Below are 14,582 nucleotides of genomic sequence, written 5' to 3'. Positions count from 1 at the left end.
AAAATAGTTTATTATAGTGTTTTGAAAAGCTCTCGAGGCAAGCTACAAGAATACTAAATAAAAAATGGGGATTTCCATTTAAGATTTTAAAGTTGACCTTCACATGACCTTCAAATGATTTTCCAAGGTCAAATCATTGTCACCTTCTTATGACCCCCTTGAAGCCACACAACTTTTGTTTGAAACATTTTTCGATTTAACGCAGTGCTTCTGAGATATTTGAGTGGGTCCTTTAAAATGGGACATCCTGTATATATATTTACAAACTATATTTTATATAAAATACAAAAAAAAATTTGGAATTTATTTTTCACAAAAGTTTGACTTTCTAACGTAATTCGCATATTTTATTCTCAATTTTAGACATTTATATACATACTATTGATAGATAAAAACAATAAAACTCAGAATCAAGTACGTACGTTTCGCTTTAAATGTTTATAAATATATGATTGTAAAAATTGCGCTCTTTTACGATATTAATTTATTATTTATTAAATATATATTTTTCACTATCGTTTTATTAATGAAAGAAATAATTCTACTCACGTTTCGATGCTCTCCTCCGATCTCAGGAGTCCCTTTATCCTCGTATCATTTCAATGTTTTGTGTTGGGAGAATCACTGTAAATGTTACGAAACACTTCGCACTCGCGTCTCGCGTTACTTTTTTTGTTTCGACGCGCGGCGACGCTCGGGTTTCAGCTGTCACAATTTTCGACGCGTTTCGGAGAAACGCGGGAGAGACGCGAGAGCTTCTTTCGCGCGAATAAACCGGTGCTCCGTGCAAAGCGTCGCCACTTTTTTTTTCCAAGGCCCATTTGTCGGGGAGGCCCATCGCGATTATCGAACGGCGTATAAGCGACTTTTCCCGCACTCGGAAGTTGCCAGATCATCGGAGAAACAACGATATTATTTTTCTCCGATATTATTAAAATATATTTTCATCCCTCGATGTTTTTTTTTTATCCCTCGCCGATATTCAAGAATCGCACTACGCTTATACTACACTATATATTTTCCTCGCTCGATATTAAATTTATTCCCTTCACCGTTTCACTTATTCGCGAAGGCGGAGAAATCCGGAGATCGCGCGATTATTGAACGCGTGCTCTGATGATCGCGAACGCGACAATTGGGAGAAAGCGCGTAAAATTATTGTCACGCTCGGAGAAAAATTGTCGGCCGAATTTCGAGAAACGTGTGTTTCCGATAATTTCTACGAAATGTCAAATCCCGACGTCGGGAAGTATCGCTGAATCCCGATAGATAAAAATTTTCATGCCCGCTGTCGAATTCCGAGAATCATCGATGAAACTCAATCGCGCTCGACGCGGTTACGAGAAATATAGCTCTCGGCACGAGCGAGTTCCGAGAATCCGACCTGGCACTCGGCGAGACAAGAGCGTTTTTTCCGAACACCGTATATATTCCCGCGATATCGTCGCGTGCTTCGACAATACGATATACTTCTCTCTCTCTCTCTTCGCGGATACTTCCGATACGTTTGCGAGAATCGCTGAGAGCGATGCAGAAAATCAGACACCTACATAATGGCGGACGCGTCCGGCTCTCGTGGTCAATTTGCGATTTACAAACTTTTTATCTGTCACGTAGGAACGCGACGAATCAAAACTACCAGCGGAGATTACAAAGATATCGAGAGTCCGTGCGAGATTCGCGTGAGGAGTGTCCAGGGTACGCCATCGTGAAAACCGAACGCGAACTTTAGGCGATTCAAACCGAAGCTGATGTGACGTCACGCTTTCAACGAACTTTCGGAGGACGGGAGATTCGCGAGCGAGGGAAATTAATTTCTTGACGTTAGCGCGCGTGCGACGCGATCATATGTTACGTATTGATTTGATTATACGCACCTTTTATTACTAATTAGCGACGATTATAGACGCTAAATGCCACTTCGCTCCAACTTTTTCGCGGATCGACAAGGATAGCGGGAACGATAATCGCGAACGATTCGAAAATGCACTAGATGGCAGCAATCTGGATGCGTTCGAAAATATACTCAGGTAGAGTGGTGATTTAATCGACCAATCGGGACGAAGAAATCTTTGACTCTGATTGGTCAGTCAAGCTGCTTTACTTTTATGAACACATTTTCGAACGCAACTTGAAGCTTCTTCCGATATGGTTTCATACGTCACACGCGCCTTTTACGAATCGGTAAAGTTATCCGTTCGTGAGTAAATTACTTTATTTATCAATTGGCATTGTGTATGTGTGTGTGTGTGTGTGTGTGTGTGTGTGTGTGTGTGTGTGTGTGTGTGGTATTTAGTACGGAATTTATATTAATTAATGTTATATTTGATGAAACGAGCATTATATTTCGATTATTATATCAAACGTCACGCTATTGTCATTGTGTTAATCTTCGTGTAACTCCGTTAATTTATCTTTTCGAGACACGCGTTATAGTAAAGTCTATTATTCCAAACTGTATTTTCTACCCTCTTTCACAATTTCCTTTCACCCTTTTCCTTTCTTTTACCTCTTCTTTATTTCAAGTGTACAAAGTATATATACAGGGTGTCCCATTTTAAAGGACCCACTCAAATATCTCAGAAACACTGCGTTAAATCGAAGAATGTTTCAAACAAAAGTTGTGTGGCTTCAAGGGAGCCATAAGATGGTGACAATGATTTGACCTTGAAAAATCATTTGAAGGTCATGTGAAGGTCAACTTTAAAATCTTAAACGGAAACCCCCATTTTTTATTTAGTATTCTTGTAGCTGACATCGAGAGCTTTCCAAAACACTATAATAAAGTATTTTTTTATTAAATACTTTTTGAGTAATTTTATATTTTAATCTGACATCTTTTGATATAAAAAATTAAATATCTCGTAAAATATTTAGTTTTTGATAATCTTACCGTAATACTTCTATGTACAGAATAATGAGACAAATCAATTAGTATAAAAAAAAAATTATTTTTAAGAAAATTATTTACAATGTATTTTTTTAAACAATTATTTGTTTTTTTGGCACTAATTAATTTGTCTTGTTATTCTGTACATAGAAGTATTACGGTAAAATTATCGAAAACTGAATATTTTACAAAATTTTATTTTAAAAAATATTTTATTTTTCATATCAAAATATGTCAGATTAAAATATAAAATAACTGAAAAAGTACTTAATGAAAAAATTTTTACTTTATTATAATGTTTTGGAAAGCTCTCGAGACAAGCTACAAGAATACTAAATAATAAATGAGGGTTTCCATTTAAGATTTTAAAGTTGACCTTCACATGACTTTCAAATGATTTTCCAAGGTCAAATCATTGTCACCATCTTATGGCCCCCTTGAAGCCACACAACTTTTGTTTGAAACATTTTTCGATTTAACGCAGTGTTTCTGAGATATTTGAGTGGGTCCTTTAAAATGGGACACCCTGTATATATATAATATGGTGCGAGAGAGAAAGAAAGAAATCTATGCAAAGGATAAAACATCGTCATAGGGAGCGCAAAGTGCGATAGATGGCGCTGCCGTACTTTTCTTCTTTTTTTTTAAAGAGGCGCGATCACGTTTCTACAAATATACCGTCAACTCTTCGACGACGAATTAATCGGAATAAAATATTCCCACGATTTCCCGTAAAACACGCCTCTGTCTAATTATTTACATTTGCATGCCGATCGCGTCGACGCCGACGTAGGCGACGCTCGTCGTCGAGCGGCCACTTCGGGATACATCGAAAGTGTACCTCGCGAGAGCGAATGCGACTTCAGTGCAGTGCCGGCAGCCACATCGAAACGACGAGTTTCTCTCGCGGGACGTTTCGCGTGTGTTTATATATATATATAAATGTACGCGCGCGATATACGCGTTTCGTCGAGACGCTCGTTTATACGTAATAGCTATCCGTTCGTTCGTCGATGCGGGAAAACTCGTCTGGCGTGCGAAAAGCGACGATTTTCAGTGCCAGATAACGCGCCGGTACCGCAAGTTATCGTACGGTCGTTGAGGATATCGCGGATCGGCGTGAAGTGAGCGACGCGTGACGCGCGCGGGAGATGAGCCTTGTTATGTCGGCGCTACTGACGCCGGCGAACGACGCACGTGGGTGAGCGCGAGCGAACGGCGACCGAGCGGTGACCTTTCCGCGAGCGTGACGTAATAGCAAGGAGCGAGATACGCACTCGCGCTGTGTCCGGCTTGTCGAGACGCCCAATGACGCATTCCGCGTCGCCGATACGGATAAAGACGTCGCTATTGTTTGCGGAATTTATATAATCGAATCGTTCCGTTTTTTTCACGCGTTAACGATTCGGAACGTATCACATACACACACACACACACGACATACGTCGAGTATGTCGAGATTCCGGTTACGACGAGCTTGTCGCGTCGACGATAAGAGATCTACGTGTCCAATGCTCTTCCCTTCGCGGTGTGTATGATACTATTTTCTTACGATTATACGTATCTACGATTTGCCTCTCATTGCTTTGTCTCTCTCAGTACAATCAAAATACGCGTTTGTTTACATGGCGGACAGTAACATACGGATATATATATATAGAGTTCGTCGCGAGTGACGTAGTGATGAATCGATAATCGAGAAGAGATCCAGGGAAACTAAAGCTGAACAATAAGAAATAAACAATAAACAATGCATACTACGGCGCCGCCGAGAGCTGTCAAACAGCTCCGAAGAAACGTCGGACCTCATGCTCCTCTGAATTACAGGAATCGCTTGGTACGTCGATATTTATTCATTTATCTCTCATTCATATTCGTCACTCTCGAATGATATTAGCAGATTTGTTACTTTTTCTTATACGATTATTAAAACAATCTGAAATTCCTTGAGAATACTTGAATAAGAGCATTTTCGATGCAACACTGCGTTGCGCAAACGCAAGGGAACCGGTTCTTTTCCCTATAAGCTTTAAACACGCAATTCCCTTTCACCTTCGCAGGAGACTTATCGGCGTCATTCATGCGTGGGATAGAATATTTTTATTTTTTATTATCGCGAAACGTCTCGAGATTTGTGCGCGAATATTTCGCGCGCACGTTAAATTACGATATTCTCGTTAAAATGATATATCATTTTCTAACGTTAAAGCTTTTCTAGCATTTTTTTTTTAGAATTATATAGCACTTTTAAAGCTCCATGAAACAAGATTGTTTTCCTTCGAGACAAAAACAACAGAATTAAAGTTGTGTATTAATAATATTTATCGATTATATAAAATTAATCACTTTATGATGACATATTTATTGAGTTGGTGCAAAAGTTCGTTCTGTTCTTTTATTAGAAACACGAAACGGAACGAACTTTTGCATCAATGCAATTTTATTTTAAAATAATATGTAATTATGATATATCATAATATACAGGGTGTCCCATTTTTAAAGACCCACTCAAATATCTCAGAAACACTGCGTTAAATCGAAGAATGTTTCAAACAAAAGTTGTGTGGCTTCAAGGGGGCCACGAGATGGTGACAATTATTTGACCTTGGAAAATCATTTGAAGGTCATGTGAAGGTCAACTTTAAAATCTTAAATAGAAACCCCCATTTTTTATTTAGTATTCTTGTAGCTGACATCGAGAGCTTTCCAAAGCATTATAATAAACTATTTTTTTATTCAGTACTTTTTGAGTTATTTTATATTTTAATCTGACATCTTTTGATATAAAAAGATAAATATCTCATAAAATATTCGGTTTTCGATAATCTTACCGTAATACTTTTATGTACAGAATAATGAGACATTTGAGTGGGTCCTTTAAATTGGGACACCCTGTATATGTATGAAGACTGAGAGAGAAAAAAGTTGTTAACTTGACTAAATTCATCCAACTAATTAATATTTCTTTGTATTTATTTAATTGAAATATTTAAGTATTCAAATATCAAGGATACCTCACGCTAGATTTAGTATATGTCATATTTGACTTAAATATTTAAATATTTCAATTAAAGAAATGCATAGGAATAGTAATTAGTTGGACGAATTTAATCAAGTTAATAATTTTTTTTCTCAGCGTATGTATATATATATATATATATATATATATATATATATATATATATATTTTATATATTTTTATATATTTATATTTAAAGATTCTTTGCGTTTGGGCGATAATGGTGATGCAAATAAGGGATGGGCTTATCAAGTCTAGAGATTACATTCATGATTGACAATAAGCCGACCTGAGTCGCTCAAATGACGAATGAATGTTCGGGGAAATCCCGGGCGAGACGATCGTGATAACGCGCGCCCATTTCGTCCAAGTGTCAATTCATTTGCTTCCGCTTTTGCAGACGTTCTTTTAGCACCGTCGATTATTATACCACCATAAAGATATAGCTGTCGGATATTTTTTGCGAAAAGATTAATCCATAAATATATAATGCTTATAATATAACTTATTTAAAACTTATTTAAAAAAAATATTATATCATGAACTGATATAATAATAAAAATATTATTATCAGCTCGTATATTAAATATACACATTTCTAAAATCTAAACCTATATTTAATACATTTTATAACGTAAAATCTTCATCGATTAATACGTAATTAAACATTCTTGAATCTAAAGTTGAATTTGCATAGATTGCAAAATATTAATCGCGATTGTAATAAATGCAACCGATCAGTCACACAAGAATAAACTGGAATGAATGAAAGGAAAGAAAAAAAAAGTATCCGTATGTTATAATTGAAGTGAATTCTGAATTAGAGCTAAACACATGCGTTTGCGATATTATCAGTTCTCCTTGGAATGTTTAATACCGGCATATAGTACAAAGATCGATATGTGAACGGCATTCGTGTTTTCAAAAATAATCGACAGTGATATGTTATTGACATTGGTCAATTTGCTTTACTTGTGTGCGCGATAATGACTTGCCCACGCTAATGTCACGATATAAACATGGGAAATTTTGTGTGATGTACATAATATTAGTTTTATTTTCCATTTACAAGGATAACATTTTTCCTTATAAACTTTGTCATTTTTTATTCAAAATTTATTGATATTTTTGCCAAAGAACAATGGAGTAGGAAAATCTTACTTTTTTTTTTTTTTTTTTAAATTCAGACAGAATTTTTTGGATAAGAAACTTGAAATGTGTCTATTTATTATATGATATTTTAAATAATAATTAATAATTTTGAGATCGGAAAATACATTTATTTGCCACCGTTAATAAACATTTATTTAGCCACATTATATGAACAAACCCTCCCTCTTGAAATAAGTAAAAAAATTTTTTTCTGTCTTGAAATACCTGAATATTTTAATTATTTAAATTTCGAAATAATATTGAATTGCGATAATGTATACATATTTACATTTATCTGATATTTCAGAAATTGCTTTATAGTTTAAATCAAAATCATTTAAATTGACAGCAGCATTTCTCATAGATATTATTTTTTATTATAATAACAATGATGGTTTTTATCAATATCTTAAAAATTATTTATAAAAAAACAGCTCCGGGTGTAACAACAATATGATAAATTAGTTAATACTCTCGATTATATCGGGATATATGGGTTTATATAAACCTATTGTAATTATTGCAAGTGATATTTATCAATTCAATGTACGATATCGAAACACAAATATCGCGGATCAATTATCTTTATAAGCTCCATTCTTATCTTTCGTTCATTTCGGGTGGATATTCATGGATATATTTATCCGACGATATCCGTAAAGATAAATCGTATATACGATTGATTCGCGAGATGCAGACGCGCTTGATAACGAACCGATATCATCCACGGGCCGCAATTCATCGGCGATATACTGGGTAGCCCATTTTAATCCATCCAGTCGAATATCTCAAAAACCAAGCCCGGAAGAGAAAAATGTTTCAAACAAAAGTTGTGTGGTTTCAAGGGAGCCATAAGATGGTGACAATGATTTGACCTTGAAAAATTATTTGAAGGTCATGTGAAGGTCAACTTTAAAATCTTAAATGGAAACCCCCATTTTTTATTTAGTATTCTTGTAGCTGACATCGAGAGCTTTCCAAAACACTATAATAAAGTATTTTTTTATTAAGTACTTTTTGAGTAATTTTATATTTTAATCTGACATATTTTGATATGAAAAAATTCAATATCTCGTAAAATATTTAGTTTTCGATAATCTTATCGTAATATTTCTATGTACAGAATAACGAGACAAATCAATTAGTATAAAAAAAAAAAATTGTTTTTAAGAAAATTATTTACAATGTATTTTTTTAAACAATTATTTGTTTTTTTTTTTTGGCACTAATTAATTTGTCTCATTATTCTGTACATAAAAGTATTACGGTAAGATTATCGAAAACTAAATATTTTACGAGATATTTAATTTTTTATATCAAAATATGTCGGATTAAAATATAAATTAACTCAAAAAGTACTTAATGAAAAAATACTTTATTATAGTGTTTTGGAAAGCTCTCGATGTCAGCTACAAGAATACTAAATAAAAAATGGGGGTTTCCATTTAAGATTTTAAAGTTGACCTTTACATGACCTTCAAATGATTTTCCAAGGTCAGATCATTGTCACCATCTTATGGCCCCCTTGAAGCCACACAACTTTTGTCTGAAACATTTTTCTCTTCCGGGCTTGGTTTTTGAGATATTCGACTGGATGGATTAAAATGGGCCACCCAGTATATATATATCTCTCTCTCCGACATTATGCAGATCTGTTGGTGACTATGATTTTTTTAAAAAATCAGCAGCCGCCGGCGATGCATCATTAACGCTTGTTTAACGTTGCAAACATGCCGCCCACGCCGGATAGCGGCGTCGGCCTTGGCCGATATTTTCATCATTATTATTTTTCCGTCTCCTTTTCATGCGAAACTAATAAAGATTGCGCCCGCGGCGTCTTGAATTATTTATGAGATTCGGGATGGAAAAATTCACGATGGCTAAACACTAATGACAATGTTCCTCCGATCATTTTCCTCCTTACGAGCGTCGTATGCACGTTACTTTATGGACGGCGCGATTATTGAATAAGTTTTAGCGTCAAAGTGGCGACTTATAGCTTCTGGGTATAATAAATGATTTTATATTTATTTGTATAGACTCTAGATTTTCATAAATCTTATTTTAAGAGACCAAAATAACTAATGGCAGTCGAATATCCTCGTGTTAAAATATTAAGAGATTTTTCTTAATAAATTATTTTTTATGCGTCCTTTGAATTTTTTAATTAATATAATTGATAACTGATTGAAATTATTAACATATCAGATAAGTCACATATGAATAGTATTTAATAATAAATAAATTAATTAGTTTTTTTTTTTTTTTTTTTAAGAATGTAATAAATTCGTCATCGAATAATATTTGTATGTTTCTTATGTAATTATATATTATGTATATATAATGAGAAATGTTTAGCTTGTAATATAACTATACGGTATGTTAAAAATTCCTTTTCGTAAAAATCTCGCATAAAGGAAAAGTGAAATTATCTTGGTAGCGCTTGTAAACACCGGCTGATATAATCGTTGATAAGTAGTCTGCCGGTGCCATCGATGATAAATCGATGGAGGGGAAAAGGATTTATAATCCGACCTTTAACCCAATACGCGAGTTATGTTCTATCTTCGGCGTTAAAGACACGAAGCTTTCTGACCTTGTCGATGTTAACTATTAATGCGCAAGTCGTGTAATAAGATGACGAGATTAAGAGAGACAAGTGTTCCGAGTAAGAAATGTGTCTCATAATCGGAAGAAGAATCAAGGAGATCTCGCATATCGAGTCTCGATCTCTCGATCGCCGATACCGTCTACGAACAATGATGATCCCCCTCCATCATCGTCTACGTAATTACCCAGTTTTTATAACGCGAGGTTTAAAATTATACTAATGAGAGATGAGATTTAAAAGGTTGCACTGACGAGTATTAATGAAACGCTGATTGAATGTTGCAACGTGTGATCGGATAATCTTTTATCTAAACTTTCATTTAGCGCAGGGATATTCGTATTGTAATAAAATCAATTTTTCCCAGAGATACGATCGACGTTTGTTTTGATAATTAATATTTATTTAAGCTGTTTATACAGTTGCGAAGTATGAGGGATGGAAAATGTCAATGAAACAAATTGGTAAATTTATTTTGATAATATCTCTCTCTCTCTCTCTCTCTCTCTCTCTCTACATGTTGAATGGAATGCGAATCTATAAAGTAAATTGATTAAATTTCAAATTTTTCATGAGATTATTTTAAAAAATATTTCTAAATATTTCTTTTCTTATCATTTGAATCAACTAAATATGGTTGTACGATTAACGTATTTAATCGGTTAATATATTTAAATTTATGTGTATATACAGGGTGTCCCATTTTAATCTCCTCAGGCAAATATCTCAAAAACCAAACCCGGAAGAGAAAAATGTTTCGGACAAAAGTTGTTTGGTTTCGAGGGGGCCGTAAGATGGTGACAATGATTTGACCTTGGAAAATCATTTGAAGGTCATGTGAAGGTCAACTTTAAAATCTTAAATAGAAACCCCCATTTTTTATTTAGTATTCTTGTAGCTGACATTGAGAGCTTTCCAAAACACTATAATAAAGTATTTTTTTTATTCAGTACTTTTTGAGTTATTTTATATTTTAATCTGACATCTTTTGATATAAAAAATTAAATATCTCGTAAAATATTTAGTTTTTGATAATCTTACCGTAATACTTTTATGTACAGAATAATGAGACAAATCAATTAGTATAAAAAAAAAAATTGTTTTTAAGAAAATTATTTACAATGTATTTTTTTAAACAATTATTTGTTTTTTTTTTGCACTAATTAATTTGTCTTATTATTCTGTACATAGAAGTATTACGGTAAAATTATCGAAAACTGAATATTTTACGAAATATTTTATTTTTTATATCAAAATATGTCAGAGTAAAATATGAAATAACTCAAAAAGTACTTAATGAAAAAATACTTTATTATAGTGTTTTGAAAAGCTCTCGATGTCAGCTACAAGAATACTAAATAAAAAATGGGGGTTTCCATTTAAGATTTTAAAGTTGATCTTCACATGACCTTCAAATGATTTTCCAAGGTCAAATCATTGTCACCATCTTACGGCCCCCTCGAAACCAAACAACTTTTGTCCGAAACATTTTTCTCTTCCGGGCTTGGTTTTTGAGATATTTGCCTGAGGATATTAAAATGGGACACCCTGTATATGCTACAGAAAGTCAGGATTTTCCGTTTGTTAAATCGTGGTTTGTTATTGTACGATGATTATTAATGATGCATAAATCAGACACATCCCCGATATTACAATTATGTAACAGTGCGCAAACGAGAAGCTGAATCTCCAATTGCCATCAATATTGCAATGTAATTACAATTTACCAACATTTTCTCATGAATACAAAGATTAATCATGGTGAGAAGTTTGAGTTTCTACATATTCGATCGATGTATGCGAAATCGAGCGAGGGAAATATATACATAGCGTGAAAGAGCACTAATAGCGACAAATTGCGGAATCGATTAAAAAAAAAAAAAAAAAAAAAAAAATGATTACTTTAAATGGTTGGATTTTTTTTTTTTTTTTTTAGCGATCGCGGTGATAGTTTATGCAAATCACTCGAGGAATATTGATTCCCCTTAAGGTATTGCGATTACACCCAATGGCTGTCTGATCGATTCGCAAGAGTATCCAGCAGATAACTTAACAATAAGAGAATCGATCAACCCGCGTGCAAACATAATTATCGACGATTAAAATTAGCCACGCTTCGTCGATATGCAATCTCTTTGATAATCGAGCCCGAGTTTCGCAACCGAGCAATTTCTTTTTCTCTTCGTAAGAGCTCGCAATTGCCATTGTGTTATTTACACGCGAATAAACATTAAAAAAATTGATTAATTTTTTTTCTCGATGATTACGTGTAATTCTTTTAATTTATGATTTTTTATTTATTCCTTCAATTTTGTGTTATATATTACTATGTTGCTCCCAACTTGAAGAGGGAGGAGCTGCTCATATTACTAAATATTCTTTAAGAAAATTTGATTTAAAAATTTTGCAAATTTTTAAATTAAATATTAAAAATTAAATATTATATTAAATATTAAATTACATTGACCTCGTGAAATATATTTATCACTGATAGAAATAACATTTTGCTTAGCGATTTTTTACGCTTTAAGATATTTTTCAGATATTGATTTAAACAATGATTAACGACAATTAACGGCGACTTTCCGATACAGAATTTTGACAATTTTTCGATCCATCGTGTTTGGAGAAATATCGCGTCGACTCGCGGAGTTTTACAGGACAGACAGACACAAGTTCGAGAGAAAGGCGGATCGGTATAATGTACCGGCGAGAAGGCTCGTGCCGATCGTTGAATGAAATTTAATTGGGTCGCGCATGAATGAAATCGTGCTCGCCCGTTTCGTTTCGCTCTCGCGCGCACGTTATACGCTCGCTCGCTCGCTCGCTCCCGCGTGGGCGACCGGACGTGATTTAAAGTGATCGCAGCCGACCAGTTGTAAATCCGCGACCGGCAGTCTTTCGGATTTCATTTCCGTCGTCGGCCCACATGGCGATTCCCTTTCTCGTTTTCTTGAGAGAATGGAAAAAAATTTCAGATCAGGGAAGAGAATAGCAAGACTCGAAATTGCAATTTTGGCCACATCTTTAGCTAATGTAAATTAATAAAACGCGGGTGTGTAATTTATGATATTTATTTAAATTATAAAATTTTTAATAGAGAATTATTTCATAGAATTACACGATTTTTTTAATTGTCTTCTTCATTTGTTTATCGATCTTATTTATATTCGTTATTATGTGCAAAAAATGTTTAGAAAATTGATTGGAAAATTTAACACATCTAAAGATTATCTGTGTAAAGGGGGATTTGATTTCTCAGCCTCTACTTGATAACGACTATTCAAATGATGTTGCTGTCACGCACGCGCAAGTGCGTACTGATGATACAAATGTGCGTGACGGTGCGATTTCATCCTGTCTCTCGTTTCTTCATTCCTTTTTTTTTTTTTATGCATACGAAATTTACAAGTCGGTCGATTTAATAAATTCGATTGCAATCGTGTCTCGAAGCGAGATCCTGCTCCTGGATGATCTCGTTTCTCATCGATATACGACGCACTGACATTAATTTATTCGCGATCGATAGCGATTTCTTTCCGTCTGACATGCCGATAATGTTCGATAATTATGCCGTCACATAATCGACTTTGATTTATTATCAGGATTGATCGATGTTTCGTTGATATTTATTTCTGTCTAATGGTATCAGTGCTAACGTTTTGCTTCTTATTTATGTAAAAAAAAATGATGCTTTTTCATCGGAATAATAAAATTAATATTATACTGTAATATAAATATATATTATTAAAAATTATAATTATCAAAGAGTATAAATTATTAAAAAGCGCAAAACACTAGTTCTAAGGTATATAAATTTATATTATATAATTGTTTTCTAAAATAATTCTATAACTATTATAAAATTACACTCTTGTATGTGTAAAATTCTCATAAAATTATTAAAAAAAAAAAAAAAATTGAATTTGTTTGTAATAAAAGAGAGAAACTTTTTAACTGCTATACTGCTTTTGTCGGCAACATTTACATGAAATACAACGGCGTGAATCACGGGTTTTATTTCGAGAGTCAAAGTGTTTCTGAAATAGACGTCGTCCCACGGCGAGGAAGGACGGGGTACGTCTATTTAAAGGGTCAGACTCGGCTTTTTTTTTTCCCCTTTGTTTTATCTATCAAAATGTGTTTTTCGAACACATTCTTGAAAAATATTTCGCATTTTATTTTTAAACACTAATATTTTAAAATATATTATAAATTTTTAAAGAAAACACAATTTATACAATAACACGAAAAATATAGAAAAATAATTTGATCTAAATTATAATTTACCTAAATATATCTTAAATAGCAATTATCTTTTAGCTAGGGCGTTTATTATTTACTAAGGTACAATGTAAATTTTTTTTAGCTTCTCTCTCTCTCTCTCTCTCTCTCTTTCTCTCGGTTACGCAAAGCTTAAGGGACACGTGGGCCGCGTCGCCGGGGCCGCTTTGGACGTCACGCCGGGATTTCCGGTATATGTATACCGTGTTTCTTACCTACTGCCAGGGCACGGAATAGAAATTGCACTGCCTGTGGCCTTATCAAGAAGACGTCAGTGCATTGCGAAACAAGCGAAATCATATGACTATCTCTCTTGCGCGAATAGAAGCGAAGCAAATAAAAATAGATAGAGACGATAAGTTATAAAATTAGAATCAATAATAAGTAAATCAAGAGCACGTCTATATAATTTTAGTTATAGGATCGAGCAATACATACATTGTTGATAAATATTAGGAAATATTATTGAATATAGTCTCGTGAATTATTTTATATATTAGGTGTACAAATAAGTTTCCGCCGTTTGACAAAAGTTGGCGCCACCAGTAAGTTACGGTTAAAATTGTCAGATGTAAAACGTCCTTATCGTAAGATTGGACATTAGTCAATAACATAACCTTAAAATATTA

At 33.9% G+C, this 14,582-nt stretch overlaps 2 protein-coding genes across 3 annotated transcripts in view; both read left to right on the top strand.

Moving 5' to 3' along the window:
* LOC138933855 (uncharacterized) overlaps nt 1-14,582 on the top strand; it is a 48,742-nt gene that overhangs the window by 9,054 nt on the left and 25,106 nt on the right. The gene's annotated exons all lie outside the window — the stretch shown is intronic.
* LOC138933852 (NAD(+) hydrolase sarm1-like) overlaps nt 3,754-14,582 on the top strand; it is a 92,475-nt gene continuing 81,646 nt past the window's right edge. Inside the window, exons 1-2 of one of the 2 annotated variants that reach the window (XM_070296948.1) lie at nt 3,754-4,418; nt 4,551-4,727. In XM_070296948.1, the coding sequence (XP_070153049.1) occupies nt 4,641-4,727 (87 nt within the window). In that variant the 5' untranslated portion in view covers nt 3,754-4,418; nt 4,551-4,640. Of the gene's footprint in view, nt 4,728-14,582 lie in introns of both variants that reach the window. The other variant, XM_070296947.1, reaches the window with a different exon arrangement.

The sequence above is a fragment of the Polyergus mexicanus genome, unplaced genomic scaffold, assembly GCF_030449975.1.
Source record: "Polyergus mexicanus isolate NDT 795.1 unplaced genomic scaffold, iyPolMexi1.0 SCAF_6, whole genome shotgun sequence".
In the NCBI taxonomy this organism is placed as follows: Eukaryota; Metazoa; Arthropoda; class Insecta; order Hymenoptera; family Formicidae; genus Polyergus; species Polyergus mexicanus.
Note: the sequence above shows the minus strand (reverse complement) of the source record. Positions and strands in the feature narration are given on the sequence as shown.